A 25,625-nucleotide genomic window follows, 5' to 3' on the forward strand; every position below is an offset into this window, starting at 1 on the left:
GGAGGGGGAGGGAGAGGGGGGTGTGTGGTGGAGGTGGGGGGAGAGATGTTATGTTGCTTCATGCCATGGCAAGATCTTGTGTATCTCCTGTGATCTATACATGTGAATGTGTGACTGGGCCAATATACAGGTGTCCGTTAATCATTAATATCAGTCATCAACAATCCAGGTCATGCCAAACGATTTTCGTAAACGAAAAATGTATAAAAATGAAGTTAAGATGTATTTTCGCGTATTAAACGCATATTTTCTTTTATGACATCCTGAAATATCTGTACTTCTTGCGTATGCACATATATTAATATTGCTTTTATGACATCCTGGGGCAGTATTCACTTTTAGAACACACAACACACGAGCAATTACATTGTAATTCATATTTTACACCAAAAAAACCCCAAAAACTGTCCCCAAACACAACAACCGATCCTAAACAATCAACCTAGAGCAATAAGCAGTTATGAATAACTGTACAGGACACACACACACACACACACACACACACACACACACACACACACACACACAGTACTATGTATCTGCAAAAGCTGCCACCCTGAGAGTATGAGTCATCTACTTCAGAAACATGACAAACAAACACAAACACAGAGTGTGTTGAAGCAAAGTTTGTGACATTTTCTCCTTGTCGTCCTTGCATAAAGTGCACGTATGTGAGAGAGAGAATCTTGTGGCGTCGGTGGCCTAGTGGGTTCGAATCCCGTCAGGGGCCCAACGTTGTGTCCTTGGGAAAGGCACTTTACACAAATTTTCCTCACTTCACTCAGTGGGAATGGGTACCCAGTTAGAGACAGTGAAAGATCTTGTCAGTTTGTAAGTGTTTGAGTGCTTAATCAGCTGCTTGCGCTGTATACTTCTCAGGAAGCTGAGAATGTTTCTGAGTGTTCTATGGTCTGTTGGGGGTAATAATATAGTGTGTAAAGCGCACAGAGCTTGCTGTAGAGCGGGCTTATGCGCTGTATAGATGCTATTTGTTATCATTATTATTATTAGAAATATTGAATTACACAACTGCGTAAACGTCAGGAAATACTGTCCTTGAATAAAACAATAGGGGGGGGGGGGAATGTCTGGCAACGTCCTTGTACAAATAACCGAAGCTAACATGAAGAAATGTTCTTGATTAAAATAATGAAGATAAATTAGACAGGAAAATAATGTTCTGAAATAAAGCATATGAGGCAGACATGAAAAAAATGTTCTTGAATAAGCAATTGAGATATAAATAAGAAGAGAAAATATTCTTAAATACGACAATTGAGAAAAATATGAAAAAATGTAGTTCTTGATTAAGATTAATAAGATAAAAATATGAGAAATGCAGTTCTTGAACATGAGAACTGGGATAAATGTGATAAAATGTAGTTGTTGATCATGAGAACTGAGATAAATAAGATAAAATGTAGTTCTTGAATAAGTAACTGAGATAAATATGAGGAAAAGTTTTAATCAATAAAACAGTAGAGTCAAGTACTGAACAGACGAACCAGACATAATCTGGGATGGTACGAGTTCAAAGCTTCTTTCAACTCGGTGAGATTATTGAAGAGGAAGCGAACCAGAGACGGTCACAACAGTTTTGACAAAGGTCTATCTCAAGTTTCCATACCAGACACCGAGCACTACATCTACTCATAATCAAGTGCCAGATCTGCGAGAGACATCAGCTATGATGGTTCTCCATTCATTCCTTTGCTTGGATACTCTCAAAACAGCAGCTACATTTTCCTGATCTTTCCCCCATCACCTATCAGTTCAGGCTTTCCCAGTAAGTTGCTCTGTGTCTACCCCTGCCTCCTACTCAACTCGTATGATTTCCTCTTACTCAGTGAAAGCTAGATGTGACGGGCGCTTACGTCGATAAGAGTCCCAGAAACTATATTTGCCTTTTTCTGACTGTTTTTATCAGCCAGTGGACCACTCGGGTTCTTCGAGTACCACTTTCTTTGACTTCTTTACCTTCTTTGGAATTCTCAACAGTCTCCAAAGAAATTATATTTCTGTTGCTTTTATATTCTACTAAATAATAACATAAAAAAAGAAGAATCCAAAGGATTAAAAACTTCGGGAACATTGTTTACTGACCATAATCCCCCCCCCCCCTGAACTCAGGTAAAAGACTAACAACGTCCACTTCTGACTCTCCAACAGAAAAACTATCCCTCTGCCCAACTGGTTATTGAAACTTTACTTTTTCCCCCTCCAACCAAAGCCACAAAACACAATGTGTGGCGTAATCGCCATGTCAGTTCACGTCCAGTTGGACAGTCACAAGGCTAAAGTCCAGCATGCACAACAATGACGAGAGAGAGAGAGAGAGAGAAAAAAACAAATCTCCTGACTACACCTCACATCAGCCAGAACACTCGACCAGAACGAGAAACAGTTATGGTACATCCAGCCCCCAATGTTAGTCACTGCTCCAAAACATAATATACGAGTACCGTAACTTGAACTGGTTAAGTAAGGAATTCTTTGTAATAATATTCCATTATTCCATACAACTGGTTATTTGTTACCTTTCTGAGTAATTACAATAAATAGAACTTGTTACAAAACGTTTTGAAGACAACAGTAAAGTTGTTATGATGATAATGTCTTTCACAAGCACAAGTTATGAAGCTCTTTGCATTATAACTATTTACTGCTAGTTAATAAAAGTATTTATTTACATAATTTCTACTTCTAACTTATGTTATCATACGGAACTTTATATCACTATTCACATTTTGAACTCGCTTCGGCGTTCTTTATAATCACTTAACGTGACTTAAAATTACATAAGTCAATGTGTTCCCTCACTGGTTAGTAACACTGAACAGCACATTATTTTGATCTACACAACTATAATATTACCGAACAGGATACTATTGTTTTGTAGAAAAATTAATTCTAATCAGAATAAAGAAGACAAAACAAAAAGCAGAGACGGATGAACATCCATTCTGGGACACTCACAAGACAACAGACACATTTGTGACCGGGAAGCGACACACAGTCTGTGCGTAACACATGGTCAAGGTGTGACACAACGGCCAAAGCGTGACACACATCAAGGCGTGATGTTCTCTTCACATCAGACATTTTCAGAGAGTGGAAACACTGCCAAGCACTTTTAAATCCACTTCTAAAGAAGTGCTAGATTACACATTTAAAAATCATGCATTTTTTTGAGGAAGGTAAAGCTATTGTCTAAAATATATTCAGTAAATTAACATAAGTGTTTTGCTGTTCACTAATAGTAATGAATAGTACATTTAAGAATTTAAAAGAAAAAAATTTTTTTAACTGAAAATGTACTCTTATTTCCTTTCTTCGACAACCTAGAGATTAAATTTTTTAATATTCCAATCTGTGAGGGAAAAAAATGACATGAGAACAAAATGCTTATTTAGTGCTGCCCGTCTAAACGCAGAGTGACATCTTGAGAGAAGCCATAGATCTATATTTCTTACAAAACCCTGAATATGTTTATCTTATTTCTTTTCTTCCACGACCTACAGATTAAAATTTGTAAATAATTCCAATCTGTGAGGGGAGAAAATGACACGAGAACAATTAATGCTTTGGGTGCAGCACGTCTAAATGCGGACTGGCATCTAGAGAGAAGCCGTACATTCCTTTTAAAGAACCTGAAAAAGTGTATCTTATTCCTTTTCTTCGACCAACTGTACTATGGACTTAAACTTTTCATAATTCCAATCTGCGAGGGGAGAAAATGACATGAGAACAAATGCTTTAGGTGCTGCACGTCTAAACGCGGCGTGACATCTAGAGAGAAGCCGTACATTCCTGCACTACACACTCATGTCTACCGGCACAATGCCGTAAAGTAACCCCGTCCACACACTCAGAGGAGAGGAGAGGGCTGACGGGAGATGCAAAAAGCTTCAAAAACATGACACAGGAAAGAAACAAAAAAAACCCAGCGTGGGTTGGGGGCGGGGGTGGGGGAAGAAAAAAAAAGGGAACAACATCCTTCTGTGAGCACTCACTGATTGGTCTGCGGATTCCGACACCTGATTTGTCTACAGGAAGAAACGAGGAGGGGGAAATGTACAACACACACTGACAACAACAACAACGCACTGACAACAGCATAACTATAAAACAAGACTTGTTTAAACTTAATAATAATAATATATACTCAAACATAATGATATACACAGTGAGAATATCAACGTAAGTTTCTGCACAATATCTAAAACAACTAGATGAACTCAGTGATGACAAGCAGCGCTGAACGTCCAGTGACATCGGAGCTGAAGTCCACCAGAACAAAGACAGAAAAACATGGCACGGGAAAAGATGTTCATGGCACGGGAAAAGATGTTCATGGCACGGGAAAAGATGTTACGTAGATCTTTCTAATCTAACATAGAAATGTATACTAACTTTTCAATCTTAATTGAAAAAACCCATTCATTTTGCCATTTGAAAATGAAATGTTGAAATTTTCACTAAAAAGAAAATTGATTTAGCCATTTGAAAATGTTAAACTTTTCCTTGAAAAGCATTTTTATCTTTCCATTCGAAAATGTCCAACTTTTCACTGAAAAGTACAGTCATTTTGCAACTCCGAGAGTGTTCAACCTCAGGAAAATTAATTTGCCTATAAAACTAGAAAGCAACTTTTCATCGTTCAATTTTCAAAAGACTTCAGCTCCAATTTCACCGAACACTCAGCAGACAGCCACAAAGATCTCATGAATTGTGAGCCGCAAACATAACATCTGCTGAACAAAAGTAGTACGCTGACGAAAAAACCTTGTACAAACAACACAATAAATAACTCATGTCACTTCGTCGTCACAAAACAAGAATCCGGATCAGCATGGAAATCAAGAAGACACCGACAAAATCACTACGGTATCACAAACAACCAACAACTCAGTGGCAAGCCTGGAGCATATACCATCACTGTAATAACAACAAAAACAAAAAAAATCCCCCCCCCCCCAAAAAAAAAACACCAACAAAAAAAAACAACCCATCATCACAAGACAAAGAGACAAAGAAGAAAAAACAGTCGACACTCCACCACTCAAGAAGCTGAAGCAGCCAGAGACAAAACATACCAGGAGAACAAAGAAAAAATTCAAGGAAGAACATGTACACACTCACACATACACACAAACAAACAAACAAAAACACCGACCAAAGACTGAAATACGGACAGAAAAGTGAAAATCCAAACAGACATCCATTTAGAGTCAATATGTGTCACGACGCGGTAGAATCAGCCGCTCCTCAATATTTGGTAATGTGGAGTTATTGGTATCATTGAAAAGCTTATTCATTTGCAGCACTTTCAAGAAAAAAGTACTCGTCTATTTTGAAAAGAAGTCGAAGTATTTGAGATCGAAGGAGGTGGGGGTCACCTGCTTTCAGTGGTAAAGTTACCGAGAAAATGGTCGACTAAGTTCGGTAACTTCAATAGCTTGAAAGTCTTTGAAAACTGAAAAATTACCTATTTTGTGCCTTTAATTAAAATTAATCAACATTTTCGAGTCTATTCACATAGAAATGTGTTTTACATGGACATTAAAGGTGTTGAGCCAAAAAGCAAAAATTAGATAAAAATTGCCAAAATGGCGACAAAATGCTCGTTTCTTCTTTTTCATTACTTTGGCGAGCGCCTGATTTCACCACAAAGCCTCACATATTAGAAACTAAAATATTCAATAGATAATTAAGTCCAACCTAAAACTTAAGAAGAAAAAAAATGCTCCCTTTCAGCTGACTCAAGAAGGCAGAGTTCTAGATCTGCCATCTCAATACAGAAAAAGAATTCTCAAATTCCCAGCATGAGCAGAAGAAAAAGAAACATTGATGTTCCTTATCAACTGATAAATCTTGAGATTGAATTAAAAAAACACATCCATAAGATGAAGCGCAACTTCAGGATCTCCCGTGATAATGGCAAAGACAAACGTGACAGAGATCATCCACATACAGGAGAACAATGAATAGAAACACGAAAATTTTTTAAAAAAATTACAGGAACACAAAATTGACGAGATTCCAGGAATTCTCTCAAAAGTGGTGGAAATTCCAGGAACTCAAGGAAAAGAGGCAGTCCAACCTAGGTGAAACAATGTCCGTTATACATTCACATCAACATAGCACACAGAGATTGCACAACAATATATATAAATTTATATATAAAAAGTGAGGAACAAATAAATAACAGTTGTGAAGTTTCTGTAATAATGCGAGTGAGTGTTCCTGTGTGTGTGTGAGCGCGCGTGTGTGTGTGTGTGTGCAAGTGCGCATACATGTATTTGTGTGCGTGAGAGACTGAGTATGTATGTGTATGTATATGTGCGTGCATGTAAGTGCGCATACATGTATTTGCGTGTGTGAGAGACTGAGTATGCATATGTGTGTATGTGTCCGCCCATGTGCGTATATGTATGTATGTACCTGGTTGTCGTGAGCGCTCCCTGAAGTCCAGCTCCAGTCTGGCCTGTCTATCCTCCAGCTCCAGTTCTTTGGCCCTGCGTGAGGAGAACAGAGAGAACAGGGAAACTCAGCGCATGTCACATCATACAGACCTGCCACTCTATGAAATCTAAAAATCAGGATTTCTGAGTTTAAAAAATCAGGATCTGGTGAAAAAAATCGGGATCAACGGCAAATCAGTCATAAAGGGCATCGCGGGGGGGAGGGGGGTCCTGGTTCCCTTTTATGAGGCAAGTATGCAAGACAAAACTTTTGCAGGAACAGGTTTCTAAGAATCGGACGCAACAGACGCAACGACAAAAATCAGGATACCAGCCATAGAAATCGGGAAAATCGGGATGTTTGAGATTTGGGACAAAAAATCGGGATATGACATCATCCATTCAGCCCACATCACACATCCACCCAGGATGCTTTTCCCACACAAAGCCACCTTTTTCCCGGAATGTCTACTACAGACACCGAGTGACCGCAGTCAACATTTCAACAACATCAGTTTCCGCTAACTCTCTCTCTCTCTCTCTTCTGGCGCTGTGGCTTCATAAACGGTCAGCGATGCCAACAGCATGCAGGACTCAACACTCGCCCGGGGGTCCTTGAAAAGTGCTGAAAGTGGGTTACTGAAATGTCCCAGCAGACGGGTTCTAGAACGATAGCTGGCGGGACATCTCAGGAACACATGGTCCATAGTTTCGTCCTCCTCCTTGCAGGCTCGACAGGACGGATCTAACTCTGACACTTGGCAGGCCCGTACTGGTGCTGTCCAAAGAACAATGAGTAACTAACCTTTGACCCTGCTTTACAGGGTGAGGGAAAATTGTTTTCTAAAATTAGATGCTACTAATATTTCTTTCCTTACTTTTTCATCCTCTGTTGCCATTAAGTGACGAGGGGAGATGCAGTTTTCTATGGTAGGCCAGCTCCACAGCTCTTTAGTAATGATATTGTTTGTTTTCTCAGAGTTTCCTGGACACCCATTTATCAACCTTTAGCGTGGCCTTGCTCTTCCTTTATAGCCTGAGTTGTAGGCTCTCGAGGCTGGCTGGCCATATGGCATATGTAACAGGTAGTCAAACCATTTTATTGTTTGTCTTTCTATGAAATGCAGGCAGGACTCGGTGCCAAAAGCTGCTGTAACAGTGATAATGTCTTCCTTACTTACTTTACCGATCCAGCAGTCATTTGAGCTCTTGCCCTTAGACTCGATGTCATGACCCCACAAAAAAGGGATGTCTTCCAAAGTTGCCAAAGGTTTGAATACAAAAAATGTCTTGAAGAACAGTTATCAGCATCGCTCCTTACCTAACATTGAGCTCCGACTCGTAGCGGAGTAGAGCGTTCTTCTCGTGCACCAGCGTGAACCACTCGCTCATCAGCTGACTCTCGTCCACGTCCTCATCTGTGGGCACAGAGAGAAAACAAGTAGAGAAAACAAGTAGAGAAAACAAGCAGAGAAAACAAGTAGAGAAAACAAGAAGAGAAAACAAGAAGAGAAAACAAGTAGAGAAAACAAGAAGAGAAAACAAGAAGAGAAAACAAGTAGAGAAAACAAGTAGAGAAAACAAGTAGAGAAAACAAGTAGAGAAAACAAGAAGAGAAAACAAGAAGAGAAAACAAGTAGAGAAATTATAGGAAGAACACTTGTAAACTCAGCTACATACCTACCTATAGTAAAACAATTACGTTATGCCAGTCATTTCATACATGATGCCAATCTTTTCATACAATCTGTCAATTATTTCATACATTCTGTCAATCACTCACACACACTCCCACATCCACACCCACACATACACCCCCACACACACTCACCTGCCCCGTCCCCCCGTAAAGCTTTCTCCACAGTGATTCCCCTCTCCTCCAGCTCTCTCTGCCTGACTTCCACCTCCTCCAGCTGTCTCTGGATCTCCTGCGCCATCCTCAGCCTCTTCTGCTCAGCCTGCCTCTGCTGCTTCAGCTGCAGCCGACGGAGACGACGCGCCACTCGCTCGTCCAGATCCTCCTCCTGGTGGGGACCGAAACAATCATTTCATCAATCATCCTCTTTACACAATCATCCTTTTTACGTCATCTTCACACAATCAAATCAACCTTTTTACATCCTCTTTTTCACACAAACATGCTTTTACAATCTTTTTTTCACACAATTATCCTTTTTACACAATTACCCTATTCAAACAATCATCTTCTTCACAAAATCATCCTCTTCACAAAATCATCCTCTTCAAACAATCATCCTCTTCACATAATCATCCTTTATATACAATTATCCTCTTCACACAATCATCCTTTTTACACAATCATCCTTTATATACAATCAACCTTTTTACATCCTTTTCACACATTCATCCTCTTCACATAATCATCTTTTTTTTTACACCAATGGCTGAGTGCAAGACTCCAATAAACACCAAAGTGCAAAATGAACTTTGTCAGAGTTGTAATCTGAATCAATTCAGCTACACAAAAAGAGCACATGACACAATCATCTGACATAAAACATACTCTGAGAAAAACGACACATGCTTTTTCTTGATATTTCACCTGAAATGCCGACCGGACAATCAATGATTGGCACAAAACAACTCAATATGACAGGTGGCAGAAGCCACCAAATGAAAAAAAGGAATGTCCTTTCCAAGACTTTCCATATGTCACACAAGATAAAGCCAACAGAAAAAATCCCATACCCGTCTTCTCTGCATAGTGGAAATAGAAATATGGCTTTCATCGGAATCGGACAGCTCGTCTCCTGAGAAACAAAAAAGAAACAATTGAGGTCTTTGTCTGAAAAAATTGCACTAACTTTATATAACAGCTTTATAGGGGAACAAAATTATAACTGTCTTCTGAGGTATAATCATTAGGTTCTTCATCTTGCCCGCTTAAATCTGGGGTTTGATTTAAGCAAGCGAATATTGGACTGTAATATAATTCTAAATTTGATAGCATAGTGAGAAAACAATAAAACAAAATTTTGGTATTTTTCAGTAAAATACGCTCATTCAACAAAACAACAGCACTACTTCTGAGTGGCAAGTAGAGAACAGTGACAGCCAAGACTCACCGCTGGCTTTGGGAGCGAGAGGCACCGTCCGTCTGACTGCGCTGCCACCTGCCAGCGGCTGAGACTGCCGATTGGACGCCTCCGAGTGGAACACGGAGCAGATCGCCAGGTCTCGCCTGCCTTCTGCCGTCGGCGTTCTGTCAAAGTCCTGTCTGGCGTCAACTTTATCTTTGCCCTTCTTCTCCTTCTTCTTATTCGCTTTGGGAATTTTGCTTTTCTTTTTGCTCTTGGAGTTGTCGTCGCTTCCTTTGGGCGTGTTGTCGGAGTCGGTGGTGGCCCTGTGACCTTTCTCAGGAGCTTTGGTCGGGAGAATCAGCGCCAGCAACGACTTACGCTTATCCTTCTTTTCCACGTCGTCGGAATCTTTCTCCTTGGAGTCTTTGGCTTTCTTTTCTTTGGGGGTTTTGGGCGTCTTGGGCGTCTTGACCTTCTTCTTGCCTTTCTTCCCGGCCGCCTTTTGTGGGGGTTCTCCCTCCGTGGCGCTGGAGGTGAGGGACGGGACGGAGGAGATCCGGTCATCCCCGCTGTCGCTGACCACATCGCTGGTGCTGGGCGTGTCGTACGAGGAACTGCGGTGACCTCGCTCCGCCTCACGAACGGCCGCCGACCGGAGGTGGCGTGGTTTGATCGGGGTTGTGTGGTGACTCGGGCTAGTCGGGGTGGACAGACCCAGCTCTTCGTCACTCTTCAACCGCGCGCGCTCCCGGGCCTGCAGCTTGGCTTTTTCTCTGTCGGCGTTCCGAATTTCTCGGATCTGCTCGGCACTGAGGACAGCTGGCTCCGCCTTCTCCGCAGCGGGCGGACTGGGCAGCAGACGTTTCTTGGCCGCGGCGTCGGCATGGAGCATACCCGGAAACACAGGCCTCTCCTGTTTCCCCGGATCGTGCGGCGTGTAGAACTTCTCTTCCGCCTCGCTTTCATCAGCAAAAGGAATGTCCTCCAGAACATTCCCGATGACAATACCTTCCGTCGAGATCTTTTTCTTTCCCTCTGGCTCCAAGTCCGAGTCTGTACATTCTGTGGAGGAGCCAAGCCTGAGTTTGGATTTGTCCAGCGGGACCACGGTTTTGCCTGGCGGTCGAAACACCGGGGGAGTGATGGGTTTGGCGAACGTGGAGTTCAGACCGGGTTTTGTGGAGGCTATGGAGGAGGAGGCGGGGGTTCCTGACTTTGTGAGGGGAAGTTTGGACAAGTTGCTGGGCTGGGGAAGGGCGCGACTGACACGCGTCTGCTGCTGTGAGACAGACTGAGGCCCAGCCACGACGCCTCTGCTGGCTGGTTTGGGCGATGAACACATGGCTGGTGGGTCCACGGTGCGACCTGACGGAACAGGCGTTTGTCGAGACGGGACGTTCAGTTTGGGAAGTTCTGGCAGTTTTCGCGGAGATTTCGTTCCGGAAGGAGAAGAGTCTTTGGCTCGCGGGGACACTAACAGTTTTTTGTCCGATGCTGTTGTGGTTGTGGTTGGTTTTGAGGCAGACCGCGGTGCAGCTGCTGCCCGTTTGTCTGTCGCGTGTGCAGACACGTTCTTTGCCAGCGGCGACTCGGGGAAGCTCTCCACTGGAGAGAGGAAGATCTCGCTGCCAGAGGACTCCCTCTGGTCATTCCGCGACGGAGTATTTAGGGACAGGGGCGAGCGCGGGGTGGGGGTGGGGCTGGGCTCCTTGTTCCACGTGGAGTTGACCAACGGAGAGGCAGGGGAAGACGAGGCCACGGGCTTGGGCTGTTGGGGGGTGTCTGTCTTTTGGCGCGGGAGGGGCAGGGGCCTCCGGGTGACGACGGGACTAGAAGCGGAGGCCAGGGGAGCTGGCGGTTGCTGACTGCCACTCTCGTTGACGCTGGCGTCGGGCGTAGCGTAGAAACTACTGCTGTCGGTGGTGATAGAGGAGTGACCTTCACGTCGACTCACCTCACTACTCTCACTCTCCGCGACAGGGGCCGCTTCAACCGACGGTTTGTCAAAGTGAAGGTCGTCGATTTTATCCACTTGGAGGTCATTGTCTTCCGTCACTGCAGCAGAAACGCCTTCACCCTGATCCTCATGGTCACCCTGGTCATCGGAATACGACTCCCCCAACACCAAACTCATAGTGGTCTGGTAGTCTCGAAGCATTTCAGCATCTGGCTTCATGTCGTCGTCACCCGGCTCCACATCCAGAATTTTGCCGGCAAACTCGTCCACTTCCACCGAGCTCACGGACAACTCCGATCCGCTTGGGGTCGAGATGGAAAAGCTCGAGTTGAACTCCGAATCACCAGGTTTGACCACTTTCTTACCTCCTTTCTTGACAGTTGGTGGTGTGGCTTTCTTCTTCTTCCTCCTTGACCGGCGGTCAGTGACGAACCGTTCGTCCACATTTTTTAGGACCAGTTCGTCAATGTCAGAGTTGTCGGACAAGTCTGGCATGGCCGCTATACTCTCCAACACCTGCTGCAGGGTGTCTGTGTCGCCGTTCGTCGGCATTGTGTCAAGGTCAGAGACCTCCGGTTCAGCCAGGCAAGCTGGAGCGAGGGAGCCACTTCCCTTCCCTACGCTGGCACTAGCGGCAGCATCGATAACTTTCGTCACACCTAAAGATTTCTGAGGAGTTTGCGCCTCATCTTCGTCCTCCTCCTTCGTGGCTGATCTCCGACTTTCTTCCCCAGCAGAAACCTCTTTCACAGACGACAACTGCTGCTCTAGATCTTCCTGTTTATTCATCTGTAACCGACCCAGTGGAGAAGGTTCCTTCTTCGCCCCTTCCCTATCGACAGAACCAGGCGGCGAGGCTTCTTTCACCTTTAACCTCGTGTCATCGATGTCAGCGCTGGGACTGCGAGACATGGAAGACTGGGGGCGGGAGTTATCGGTGGTGGTGGGCTCTGTGCGGCCGGCCTCGCTCTCGCTGGTGGTCATCAGGCTGCTGGACCGCCTCCGACCGTTGGACCTGCGGGCCGCTCGCTTCATGCGGAACTTGCGGGTCTTGCTGGCGCTGGGACTGTGCCGGCCCTCGATGTACGCCTCGTTGTCTCCAGAGTCAGACGTGTCAGCGCCCGCAGGTTCGGTGGAGGAATCTTTGGAGAAACTTTTGTGGTCAATGTCCAGAAGCAACTGCTCCATGGCACGGCTGACCGCAGTCTTCTCCATCAACTCATCCTCCTCCTCTTCCTCGCCCTTCTCATCCCTCTCATCATCCCCATCACTCCCTTTATCCCGGTCGTCTCCTCCCTCCTCCTCTTCATCCATCAAGTCCTCGCTTTCCACTTTGACCATTTTGAGCTGAGAGCTCGACTCCCTGCCTCCTACTTTCCCCGACTCAACACTATCCACACTTTTGCTCCGTCTGTTTCTATCCCCGGTCAGCTCTTCTTCCAACAACTCTGACTCCAAATCTTCCCTCAACTCGTCCAAGGACCCCGCACCGCGGTCTCTCTCCAGCACACTCTCCGAACTCTTCAAGTCAAGCTCCAAGCTCTCCGAGGCGTCCGTATCCTTCGAGGACATGTCCTCTTTCCGGCTATCTTCCGACTTTTTCTTCGAGCGCCGACTCCCGGACGACAGAGTGTCCACCGACTTCTTCCGCTCCTCTGCCGCCCCGGCCGCCTTCTTGCCGATCCCGAACATGCTCCAGGGGTCAAGGCTAACCACGGTGGGCGGCTCCGAGAAGAAACTGGCCTTGCTGGCGGAGAGTCGCGCCATGGGGCTGGAGGGTGTCCGCGAGTCCTCTGTTATGTCCTCCGGGGACACGCCCAATGCTGGCTCTGTCTTGTCCTCGTCACTGTCCTCACTCTCAGAACTGTCATCTGTCTCCTCATCCGAGTCTGCTGGAGAGAAAAGACAAATTTTAATGAGATAAAGGATAAAACAAACAAGATAAAGGATAAAACAAACAAGATAAAGGTTAAAACAAACAAGATAAGGGTTAAAACAATATCTACAAGTCTTGTACCCTGCATAGAGCTTGCTGTTGAGCGGGAATTTGCACTATACAATTGCCATTATTGTTATCATTATTATTATATGTGAGGCATCATGGTGGAATCAGGCTCTCGTCAAATTTTGAACATATAGAGTTGTTGGTACCATCTTAAAGATTGTTCACTTGGTTGTTTTTTTAATGAAAAAAAATATCCATTTACCTTAAATACAAGTCGAGATATTTGCGAAAGAAGGAGGTGGGGGTCACCTGCTTTCAGAGGTAAAATTAGTGAGAAAATGGCGGCCAAAGGTTAGTTATTTCCTCAGCTGAAGAGTCCGTGGTCACTGAAGGTTTACTTTTTCTGTGCCTTTAAGAAACATTTGTCAGAAAAATCCACACAGAAATGAGTTCTTTAAAGGGCATGAAAGGGGTTGAGCCAAAACCAAAAAAATTAATAAAAATTCACAAACCGGCAGAAAAATGCAAGTTTCTTCATTTTGATTAGTTTGACGAGAGCCTGATTCCACCACCCTGCCTCACATATTGTAATGATTAGGTTTATTATTACCTCCAGCATAAGGCAAAAACACAAGATCACAGACTTTCTAGCAGTCAGAATGCTTCAATCCAATTGACCATCTCAATCCATGGGAGACATAGATTATGCCCCACCTTCCCTCTCCAAAAGAAAATGTTTTCCAATGACAGAAACACAAAGAGAGCACAAAAATCAAGTTAAAAAATAGTGTAAAAAGCTGAGGGGGGGGGGGGTTGAGGGTCAAGAATGATCTAGAAATCTTTTACATATTGTAGCTGCTGCAAGCAATCTACTTAAGTCCACATTTTGGGTGTTTTCGATTTTTGACACCCTCTCAGAGATCTATCAAAGATGCATCTTTCAACATGACCAAAATGCAGTTAAATGCTATTGTCAAGGCTTACATTTTTTTTTTTGCTCTTTATAATTCTTGAAAGGAACAACACAACAAAAACTAGGTTGTTTTTTTTTTGTCTCCGACGTAAAAAGTACCCAAACGGACTTCAGCAGACTGCTTGCTGCATCTACATTATGATCAGCAATCCATCACTTCCTCTCCTCACCCCCTCCCCTCCCTCCTCCCAGTCCCCCTCCTCCCTCACCTCACCTCCCCCTCCCTCCCCCCTCACCTCCATCATCCTCCACCTCAGTAGACGAGCCCTCATCTCTCGCGGCATCGTCTCCCAGTAGTCGCGTGTATCCTTGACCCCGTGATGGCGTGCGGTCCTCGTTGTCCACAGCTTCCAGCAGGTCCTCCTGCGAGTGCTGGCGTCGCCAGGTACCCACCAGCTGGCAAGCTTCCTCCAGGGTGAGCGGACTGCCTGGCGTGTTGAGCGACTCCACCGCGTTCTCCCACACCTCATCCTCTGCGCCCGACCTGGGGGGAAACAACGGTCAGTTGGTTTTAGTTTTCGTAACTTGCAACACAATAAGGTCTCATAAGTGCCGAAGACTAGAAGTGTTACAAGAGAATAACAAACACAAAACAGAAGGAGGAGGAGAGATAAGGAAAGTTTTGATAGGAAAGTTTTTGTTTTACGGCACTTGCTACACAATAAAGTCATATAGAAGTGCCGAAGATTAGACGTATTACAAGAGAGTAACATACACAAAAAAAGAAAGAGGAGAGATAGTTTTAGTAAGAGTTTCGCAGTATTTGCAACACAATAAAGTCATAGATAAGTGCCGAAGAATAGATGTATTACAAGAGAGTAACATTCACAAAAAAGGAGGAGAGATAAGGACGACAGATGTTTGATGGGAAAGAAGGAGCAAACCACACCAGAGCACTCGCCAACCACCCACAACAACAATCATTTTGTGCTGGGGAAAAAAAGAGCAAGACAAACAGACAGGCAGAGAGAAAAAAAAAATCTAACTTTAAAAGTTTTATGCTCCTACTGGCAGAATTTAGATCATTTAGGAGGAGAGGGGGGGGGGGGTGCAACGACGCACACCAATCAGCTGAGAGTTATTAGAGTATTCGAGTTACACACAATCACACTGACAGAACAATCATTTTGTACTTGGGGAAAAAAAGAAGACAAACAGACACAAAAAAATTGTCATTGAAGAAGTTTTAAGGCTCTAGCTACACTGCATAACTAAAGAAAGTTTTGGATTGGAACCCACAGGGCAAGAGATCAAGGGGAAGACCTCGTGGAACTTGGAGAAGAATCACAGAAATCGATGTACAGAAAAGTGGGAAGACATGGAAAAACATCAAGAGGTTAGCCCAGGATAGAGAAAAGTGGAGGGTGTTTGTCCGTGGCCTATACCCTGATGCAGGGTGAGAAAGGCAATGATGATGATGATAACGATACACAATTTAGATCATTTAGAAGGGGTGGGGGGCGGCTGCTTTGACTCTTGTTTGTTTTTGTAAAGTGTTTTACGGCGCTCGCAACTGCATAAAGTCATATGAGCGCGCGGGACACACCTAATATTTTCAGTTGGTAGGAAATTTTGAATTTTGCTCGGGTGGCGGCCGAAGCCTACTCTTATTGATTTTAGACCACCAAGGAATCTTTAACGTGCGCAACTTGCACACGGGCCCTCCGAGATTTTTCGCCCTTGTCCGAGAAGGCTAGGTGTAGATCTTTCCTACCAGAAGATCAGGGGTGTGACTGAAAGACAGCAGTAAGGAGGGGCCAAGGAGTAGCAGTAGAAAGGCTGCAGAAAGAGTCAGGAGCCCAGAGGAGGGGGCAAAGGAGGTGAGGGGGTGGAGGCAGAAAGTGGAAATGAAAGCAGACAACAGAACATTGCTAAAGAGCAGGAAAGGAGGTGAAAGGTGACAATTTTAGAGAAGAAAATTTTTTGGTCGCTATCCGGATTCGAACCCGGGACCTTTGAATGAGAAGCCAACACCTTAACCTCTAGGCCACGAGAGCCCCCTGCTTTGACTCTGCTGGACAGACAAAAGCAACAGAGGAATAGATAGGAGATAAGACCAGCCAGTAGCATCCACTGACTAATCAGACACAAGCTAAGGAACTTGTTAAATAGTATCTTGTTTGAGGGAAAGATCAGGAAACCAATGATAGTAAACCATTTACAATCTCACAATATTTCATTTAGATAATTCAAAAGACAAACTGGATTGTTCCGATCTGTCAGGGCCAAATTGGGCTGATGTTGGAAATGGTAAGACAGACAGACAGACAGACAGACAGACAAGGTCTGCTTCAACTATCAAGGCACCCCGGAAATAGCAGGTCACAAGGGAGTGACAAACATACAAAAGAAGTACAGGAAAAGGACAATAGTAAGGATCAGGAAAGAAAAAGCAGCAGTTCCCTGTTGTAGATCAGGCACAGTTATGAGCGTGACATGATGAATCAGCCCATTTACAATTCTACTATGCCTGAACGAGAAATGTCCCCCCTTTGGGAATGGCCTAAAGATACTTCAGTCAGTGGCACTGCCCTGGGGGGTAGTTAAAATAGTTTGTACGAAGCTTTTCCAAGCAATCAGTGCCATAGAATAAGCAAAAATTTAGATGACAGACAGAAATAAAGGTGTAAAAAATGAGTCGGGCGTGCTGGCCTTCGACAAGTCACAATGAGAACAGTCATAGTCCCCTGGTACACTTGGGCACAAAGGGATACGGGAAGAGAGAGAGTAGACGATCATTTTTCTGCTTCCACTGAAGTGAAAGGTAATCCTAACACCCCACACAAACCCTAGAAATACTGATTAAATACACACAAGACCCAGCTTTAACTCTTTGACGACGTAGCGGACACATACGTCCGATTAGCAGCAGAGCGAAGACAATATTTCGGTACATTTCGAACAATCATACACATATCAGAAACACGAGTTTTCATATTTCATGGCATGCATATTGATATATGCCTTTTAACATTTCAAATAGAGAAAACAACCAAAAAAATATGTTTCAATGATAAAGTTACGCCCCAAAACAGCACATCTTCACACATTGTCGAATGACCAGAATGCGTGTCTTCATGGAGTTCATCAAATCATGGAATCAATTCAGCGGGCTCCCTACTATTCTTTTTCAGAATACATTATACTAACTGTCCCCATGGTTTATGCACCCCGCATAATTTAGCAAAATTTGATCATTTTTTGCACAATTTCTGATGATTTTTCCTTTATCGTGCTTTGTTAAAATTAATAGAATCGCATAATTTCACATTTTTGGGCTCATTTAGCATAATTTCAGAATTTTTCTTGCATAAAACGACGGGGACGGATTATACATGCTCAAAAAGGAAAAACACTTTTATTTATAGTCTTTAAAATCACTGATCATATTCCAAATTTAAGTTGAATCAATTTTGATGAAACACAGTTCCCACAACTGAGAGAGGGCAAAGAAAATGCTGGAAGATCTTTGGCTAAGACACGGTAAGCCTTGAAATTCTGATAAAATATTTAAAAAGAACATAATTCTTAAACAAGCAACTTTTAATCTCAGTAAGAAAATAAATTAATGCCGACATGCACAAAAGTCAGTAATATAACATCAGAGACTGGACGATAGCACATCACTAGGCAATGCGAGCCACTGGGGTGCAGTAGCTTTTTTTAGCATGACTCGTTGTGTCTCACTCAAGGACACACTTCAGTGACCAGTGACCACCCACTCAAACTTGGCGTCAACAACATTGCTTGACGTCATTTGTCAACCTGAGCTCTCCAACTACTCAGCCCCAATGAGACAGATAGCCCAATGTGACAGATAGCCCAATGAGACAGATAGCCCAATGTGACAGATAGCCCAATGTGCACAATGTGACAGATAGCCCAATATGACAGATAGCCCAATGTGCACAATGTGACAGATAGCCCAATGTGCACAATGTGACAGATAGCCCAATGTGATAGATGGCCCTCGCACCCACTGAGAAACAGATCTCTGTGAAACTCTAAAACCCACTTCTAAATTTCAGTGATGTACAATCCTTTTCACGAGAAGTGTCTAGATCATATAACATCTCCGAAACTGTGCTGGGATTTATTTCGGACCTTGACATCACAGAACAAATCAAACCACCAGTTTTATTCAGTAAAGAAAAACAACCCAAAAAGCAGCATTTTCTCTATGAAAACGGATATACGTCCATTTACTGCTGATCGAGTTTCATGAATGCCGAATTTGTCAGTCTTATATGGAAATCAAGACAATAAATTACGAGTGACAGCAGCAGGGAAGTAAATGATGGCGCCAGTCTTCTCAGTTAGTGCAAGTTTCAACAACAAACGTAGCATAAGTATGGTTTCAAGGACAAACTGAGCATAACTATTGTTTAAACGACAAACGGAGTATAACTATGGTTTAAATGACAAACCGATCATAACTATGGTTTAAACGACAAACCGAGCATAACTATGGTTTAAACAACAAACGGAGCATAACTATGGTTTAAACGACAAACCGAGCATAACTATAAAAACTGTGTACAATAAAAAAGCAACAACAGATTCCTTGCGTCATGCTACACGGTGGGAGAGCAGAAGAAAAGAACGATACATGACACAAACAATGGCAAAAACTCTGCTATTTTTTCTCTGCCAGTGGGCGGAGGAGCAGAATCTCGTCATGTGTAACAGACACGACACATTGTGACTTTTTGTCCTCATCATGTAGAACATCTCTGACTTCAGTGAACATATTCATGACCCAAAGATTTCTCTAACTTTCAGTCCAAGTAAAAATTTCTTTCTCAAGTGAAATAATTTGTTATCAGAGTAACTAAAATAAAAGTGGCGCAAAAAAAAAAAAAACCAACCTTCAAAGAACAAAAAGGAGAAGGAAGTTTTTAAAAAAACACAGCACTTTGAAACCTCAGTCGTAACCATTTCTTCTAATGGACAAAAGTGCATCTCAGATTTTTTTTTTCTTTTCTTGAAAGCATCAATTCCACTTATGCATACACACCCATAGCTTAGTTACTGTATCAAAAGAGAGACCAAAGTCTTTGTATTTACGAAATTCTTTATCAATGTTCAAATCACCTGGTGCTCCTGTGTTACGTAATAAAGAGAAGCAAAAAATCTCACGTGCTCACAGCAGAAAAAGAAAAAGTAGAAACGCAGGAGAAAAACCCACCCTCTTCCCTGCTGAAAGAGAGAAAGAAGAAAACGAACGTCAAATCAAACAACGTGGTCACGTCACGCAGCGGGCCAGAACTACCAGGTAACGTACAGACTGCGTACCACTACTCACAGCTCAGAGCGGGAAATGTGCATGCAAGTTTTGTAACACAGAATACACGCACATCGCTACCACAACATGCACTTTGGTACATTGGAAAGCGCACAGATCCTACTTTCCAGCACGGATAAACAACATATAAAATGCAATCTTTGTTGTTATTATCTTCAATCACATTATTGAAAAAAAATTCAAGTAAATTAATGCAAACACTATACTGGCATTCTGTGAACCCCAAAATAATAATTTTTTTTAGTCTGAAGGCGCACATCCACACAACAGTAGTCAGATCTCGCTGAGAGTAAGACATGACGATAGAGACAGAATACCAGAATGGTGGGGGGAAAAAAAAGAAAAAATTTTTCAGTGACATCACACAATCTGAAAATCATAAACCTTGCATACAAGATCATACACTTTTTTTAGAGAGTCTGAAACAATAGAGACACCAAGTAAAATCCACTACTAAACAACAATCCAAATGTCCTAAAACTTATCCAAAATGAAGTGCAACTTATTTACAGAAGACAGAAACAGCGCAAAAAGTATAAACCACTACAGGCACAGGAAGCATAAATTTACATCTTGCTAGAGAGAATATCTTAGTTCGGGAGCAAAGACAAATAAAAATCTTGGAAAGTTTCATTGTTTCAAAGAACAAAATTGCTACACAAGTGTGAGGGTCAAACCCCGACAACATAGAGCCAGGTGAGGAGAACAGTGCTGACAAACCGTCCTGTCCCTGACAAGACACACACAAAGACACTGAAGAAAGAATTCACGACTACCAGGAACACGACTACCAGGAATAATCACGACTCTTCGCAAAACATTTTAAGCCGTTACTTTTTCCTCCCCATATATTAGCCAGGACTTTTTGATCTTGCAAAAACCCTGACTGAAAAATACTGCAAGCATCAAGGCCAGCCCCAATCCAGCAATAGAGAACTTCCAAACTCAGTAAAGATCAAGATAAAACCTGTTCTCAATAAAGAACTTCCACATTCAGTAAAGATCAAGATAAAACCTGTTCTCAATAAAGAACTTCCACATTCAGTAAAGATCAAGATAAAACCTGTTCTCAATAGAGAACTTCCACATTCAGTAAAGATCAAGATAAAACCTGTTCTCAATAAAGAACTTCCACATTCAGTAAAGATCAAGATAAAACCTGTTCTCAATAGAGAACTTCCACATTCAGTAAAGATCAAGATAAAACCTGTTCTCAATAAAGAACTTCCAAATTCAGTAAAGATCAAGATAAAACCTGTTCTCAATAAAGAACTTCCAAATTCAGTAAAGATCAAGATAAAACCTTCTCTCAATAAAGAACTTCCAAATTCAGTAAAGATCAAGATAAAACCTGTTCTCAATAGAGAACTTCCACATTCAGTAAAGATCAAGATAAAACCTGTTCTCAAGAGAACTTCCACATTCAGTAAAGATCAAGATAAAACCTGTTCTCAATAGAGACATTCCACATTCAGTAAAGATCAAGATAAAACCTGTTCTCAATAGAGACATTCCACATTCAGTAAAGATCAAGATAAAACCTGTTCTCAATAAAGAACTTCCAAACTCAGTAAAGATCAAGATAAAACCTGTTCTCAATAAAGAACTTCCAAACTCAGTAAAGATCAAGATAAAACCTGTTCTCAATAAAGAACTTCCAAACTCAGTAAAGATCAAGATAAAACCTGTTCTCAATAAAGAAATTCCAAATTCAGTAAAGATCAAGATAAAACCTGTTCTCAATAAAGAACTTCCAAACTCAGTAAAGATCAAGATAAAACCTGTTCTCAATAAAGAACTTCCAAATTCAGTAAAGATCAAGATAAAACCTGTTCTCAATAAAGAAATTCCAAATTCAGTAAAGATCAAGATAAAACCTGTTCTCAATAGAGAAATTCCAAATTCAGTAAAGATCAAGATAAAACCTGTTCTTCACCTATCACAAAAAATAGCAACACCATAACATATTTGAAAAGTAAAAAAAAGTTCAAATGAGTTTGCTAAAAAAAAAGTCCTGCTACTTATTCTATAAAATTCTCTATAGATATGATAAGAATGACGAAAAAGCCAGCTTTATGACTAATGCACTCAAAAATGGACAGAGAGCAAGTGACGGACACTCTAGAAAAGACACTTCAAATCAAAATGGGTTCACAAAAAAAAAGAAATTAATCAAGGTTACCAAAAAGGAGGATAAGTCTTCTCATTTTCCGCCAATTTGTTGAGACTTTAAGCTTGATGAAATCATTCAATAAAAAGAAAAGAAAGCTGTAAAGGAATAGAGGGGGGGAAAAATAGGAAAAAAATGGGAGAAAAAAAAGCATGCCTTTCGAAAAAGAGACGTTTGTTGAGCATGCGGTAGTCAAAAGTAGTGACTGAACGTCACAACAAAAAGATGAGAGAACGGATCACTCTGACACAACATTATGTCCACGAGACAGTCAGGCGCTTTACCATTCGTCCAGAATTCTGGCGATCTCCGACTCTGACAGTGCATCAAAGTCGCTAAACGAAGGAGGAGGAGGCGGAGGGGGGTGGGAGTGGGGGGGTGGGGGTACAGAAAGTGGAAAACAAGGAAGGGTAGATTTAGTACCAATACTGACCAACATCTTTTGTTTCTGGTTTACTTCGGACCTCATGGAAACGTGCACGTGGGTTCTCATAATTGATGGATGTTGTCTACTACATCTTGTGTATCAAGCTTATTTTTATATAAAGTGCAATACTACACGCACAATGAGATTATATTAAATGAATAAATGTACAAGGAGGAATATATAACAACAGGTAAAACAAATTACACACACCTACTCCGAACAAATTCAGAGATCCGGATGACTGTCTGTCTGGAAAATTGGTGCCTCTGAGCATCTGATGTATGTTATCATGAGACCCACAGTTATCCCATCATGACTGCTCAGCGTATAAGCAACATTTGTCCTGACATAGCATAAGTTACCATAAAAGACATTCATCTCTCACAAATATTCGATCTGACAACTCTGTTGTAACAAAACTGACAAAGCTTATGAACATAAGTTTACCCGCGACAACTTACTCAAGGTCGGAGCCATCATAGCCAGAGTCAATGTATTGTAACAAAACTTATGAACGTAAGTTTATATCTTCAACTTTCCCCACAGCTTCGACACGACGCGACAACTTACTCAAGGTCGGAGCCATCGTAGTCCGAGTCGGAGTCATCATCGTCGTCGTCGTCCAGCAGCGTGTCTGAGGAAAGCGAGGCGCGGAGGTTGTGCTCGAACTGCTCCTCCTCCGACTCCTCCTCCTGCCCATCAAACGAGATCTCAAACTCCACACGCTCGGGCGTCTTCTTGGGCCGGTCCGTCACGTCCTTGGGCACCTGCAGGGGCGTCAGGTGCGACGCTGGACGGGGGAGAAGATGTATTTCACATGTGATGCATCATGATGAAATCAGGCGCTCGTCAAAATAATGAAATCCGAGAAATCTGCATTTTTCGGCCTGTTTGGGAAATGTTTTCGAATTCTCTTTTTTTGGCTCACTACCTTTATGTCCATTAAAAAACACATTTCTGTGTGGATGTAACAGAAAAACGGTGATTAAAGGCACAAAAATGTAAATTTTCAGTTTCCAACGACTCTCAAACTATGGAAGTTACCAAACTTTGGTGGCCATTTTCTCACTGATCTTACTTCTGAAATCAGATGACCCCCACCTCCTTCAATCACAAACATTTCCACTTCTATTCAAGATGGATGGATATTTTTTTAACCAAAAGCAAGGCAAATAAACTGGCTTTAAGATGAAACCAATAACTCCATGTGTCCAAAAATTGACGAGTGCCTGCTTCCACCGCGTCGTGACACATATATTATTGACAAGACTGGCCTGTCAGATTTACATTCCAACTTTACTTTCTTATCAAAAATATTTTTAAAGAATTATTTAAAACACAAAAATGTTAATTCCTGCCAAATGAAGTACTGCAATTAATTGTTTTTAGCATTTCACAGAGTTACAATATCCTAAGCAAAACAAAAAATAAACCATATTTTTTTCATCACCTTGGCTGTGAAGAATTCAGGAAAATCGTATAAACTTACGGGCTGTCTTTCTGGGAGACTTTTCCTTTGAGGCTTGACCAGTGTCCACATCTGGGGCAGGAGTGACCACTGTCTCTGGGATGTTTTCCTGTGACCCCAATACACAACACAACAAATGAAAATAGGAAAACAGAAGTCAACTTTCTGTGCTTTTCATAACTTAACTTCCACACTTGGAAAAACACTCTTGAAATGTTTTTGAGTACAATACTTCTTGGACACAAATCACACCCCTCAATTTGCTCAAGGCAATACAAGTTGAAGAGACAGTGGCAGTACTGGCACAGGCAATACATACAAGTTGAAGAGACAGTGGTAGTACTGGCACAGGCAATACAAGTTGAAGAGACAGTGGCAGTACTGGCATTGGCAATACAAGTTGAAGAGACAGTGGTAGCACTAGCAATCACAAGACGAGTATCGGAATTAAGTTCTTGGTTAGAGACAACAATACGTGTAGCAAATAGTCATCTCAAAGTAATAAAGCAATAACTGCACCACAATAAGACACTGTTAAGTAAACCAAAGATACTCTTCTTACCATTTTATCGAGGGAAATACATTGAACTGATACTACAAGATTGACTAAAAGTCATCATAAGTCAGTAAAAAGAATATGAAAAATATGTGGAGGTGGGAAAAAAACAGATCACAGAGTAGAAGAAGGAAGATAGTTCAGTTTAAGTAAGAGTTTTGTGGCACTTGCAACACAATAAGGTCATATAAGTGCCCAAGATTAGAGGTGTTACAAGAGAGTAACAAACACAAAAAAGGAGGAGAGATAAAGACAATAGATGTTTGATAGGAAAGAAGGAGCAAACCACACCAGAGCACCCGCCAACCACCCACGAAGAAAGACAACACCAAGATTGAAGTGCAGATGACGAAAAGAAGTAGGGAGGAAGAGGAAAAGGACGAGGAGAAGGAGAAAAAAGAAGGAAAAGATGACAAGAGCCTCCCAGCTCTCACCTTGAGCTCCTCCTCAAAGCCTCTCTTTCTCTGGAGTCTGGGCCGCTGCTCCTGCAGGGCGTGTCTGTAGCAGTAAAACTTGACTGGGAACAAAACAGTGGCCACGTTCACATCACATCACAGGTTAATATGGATCGCACAGGGTTTTTTTTTCATGAGTCTAAACTCAAATATATAATCCGTGCTGATGATGCTTAATACTCTCTATACGTTTTTGTAAGTATCATTACAGCTAAGTCTTTTCCTACACCTCTGTAAGTGTCATTGCAAGTAAGTCCCTTCCTTTGTCTCTCTAAGTCAGTGCTGATAGTGAGAAAAAGTCAAAAAAGAGGAAAATATTCCGACCCCGTTACAAAACCGAAATTTCAACATAGAACTCTTTAGCTTAGTTTTTTTAGTTTTAGTAGAAGTTTTACGGTGCTCGCAACTGCATAAGGTCATATGAGCGCCAGAAGATTTTAGAGGTGTTACAAGAGAGTAACAAACATTAAAAAGAAGAAGGGGAGATAAGGACGATAGAACTCTAATACTAACTACAATAATATAACACATACTTTTGTAGTAATATTTTGGAAACAACAACAAAAAAAAAGCGGAAATCCGCTGATTCGCAGAAAATTATCAGCACTTCTTAATGTCATTACAAATTTTTTTTTTTTTTTAAAGATAGTTTATAGCCTAACCCTTTGAGCCCTGGCTCACTGAACCTAAAAAGACCTGAGTATCAGTGGAAAACACCTCGGTTTACGCCCTCACACCGATGTGTGTGTACAGAAGGTGGGAAAGTAAAGGTGGTGTATGCTTGAAAACCTCCTGGTTATTTGCTTTTTATTCAGGAATAAAACCAGACAGTTTACAACAAAAACAATTTTCAAAATTTAGGAA

At 42.2% G+C, this 25,625-nt stretch overlaps 1 protein-coding gene across 1 annotated transcript in view; it reads right to left on the bottom strand.

The window, feature by feature from the left end:
• Positions 1-25,625, bottom strand: part of LOC101861126 (protein-methionine sulfoxide oxidase mical3b) — a gene marked incomplete at its 5' end in the record, with an annotated part of 44,816 nt that overhangs the window by 3,531 nt on the left and 15,660 nt on the right. The window contains 11 exon segments of the mRNA XM_013083153.2: positions 4,014-4,046; positions 6,445-6,518; positions 7,786-7,882; positions 8,296-8,488; positions 9,174-9,235; positions 9,551-13,354; positions 14,617-14,864; positions 22,140-22,190; positions 22,853-23,072; positions 23,772-23,859; positions 24,741-24,823. Coding sequence (XP_012938607.1) covers positions 4,014-4,046; positions 6,445-6,518; positions 7,786-7,882; positions 8,296-8,488; positions 9,174-9,235; positions 9,551-13,354; positions 14,617-14,864; positions 22,140-22,190; positions 22,853-23,072; positions 23,772-23,859; positions 24,741-24,823 — 4,953 coding nt within the window.

The sequence above is a fragment of the Aplysia californica genome, unplaced genomic scaffold (assembly GCF_000002075.1).
Source record: "Aplysia californica isolate F4 #8 unplaced genomic scaffold, AplCal3.0 scaffold00214, whole genome shotgun sequence".
In the NCBI taxonomy this organism is placed as follows: Eukaryota; Metazoa; Mollusca; class Gastropoda; order Aplysiida; family Aplysiidae; genus Aplysia; species Aplysia californica.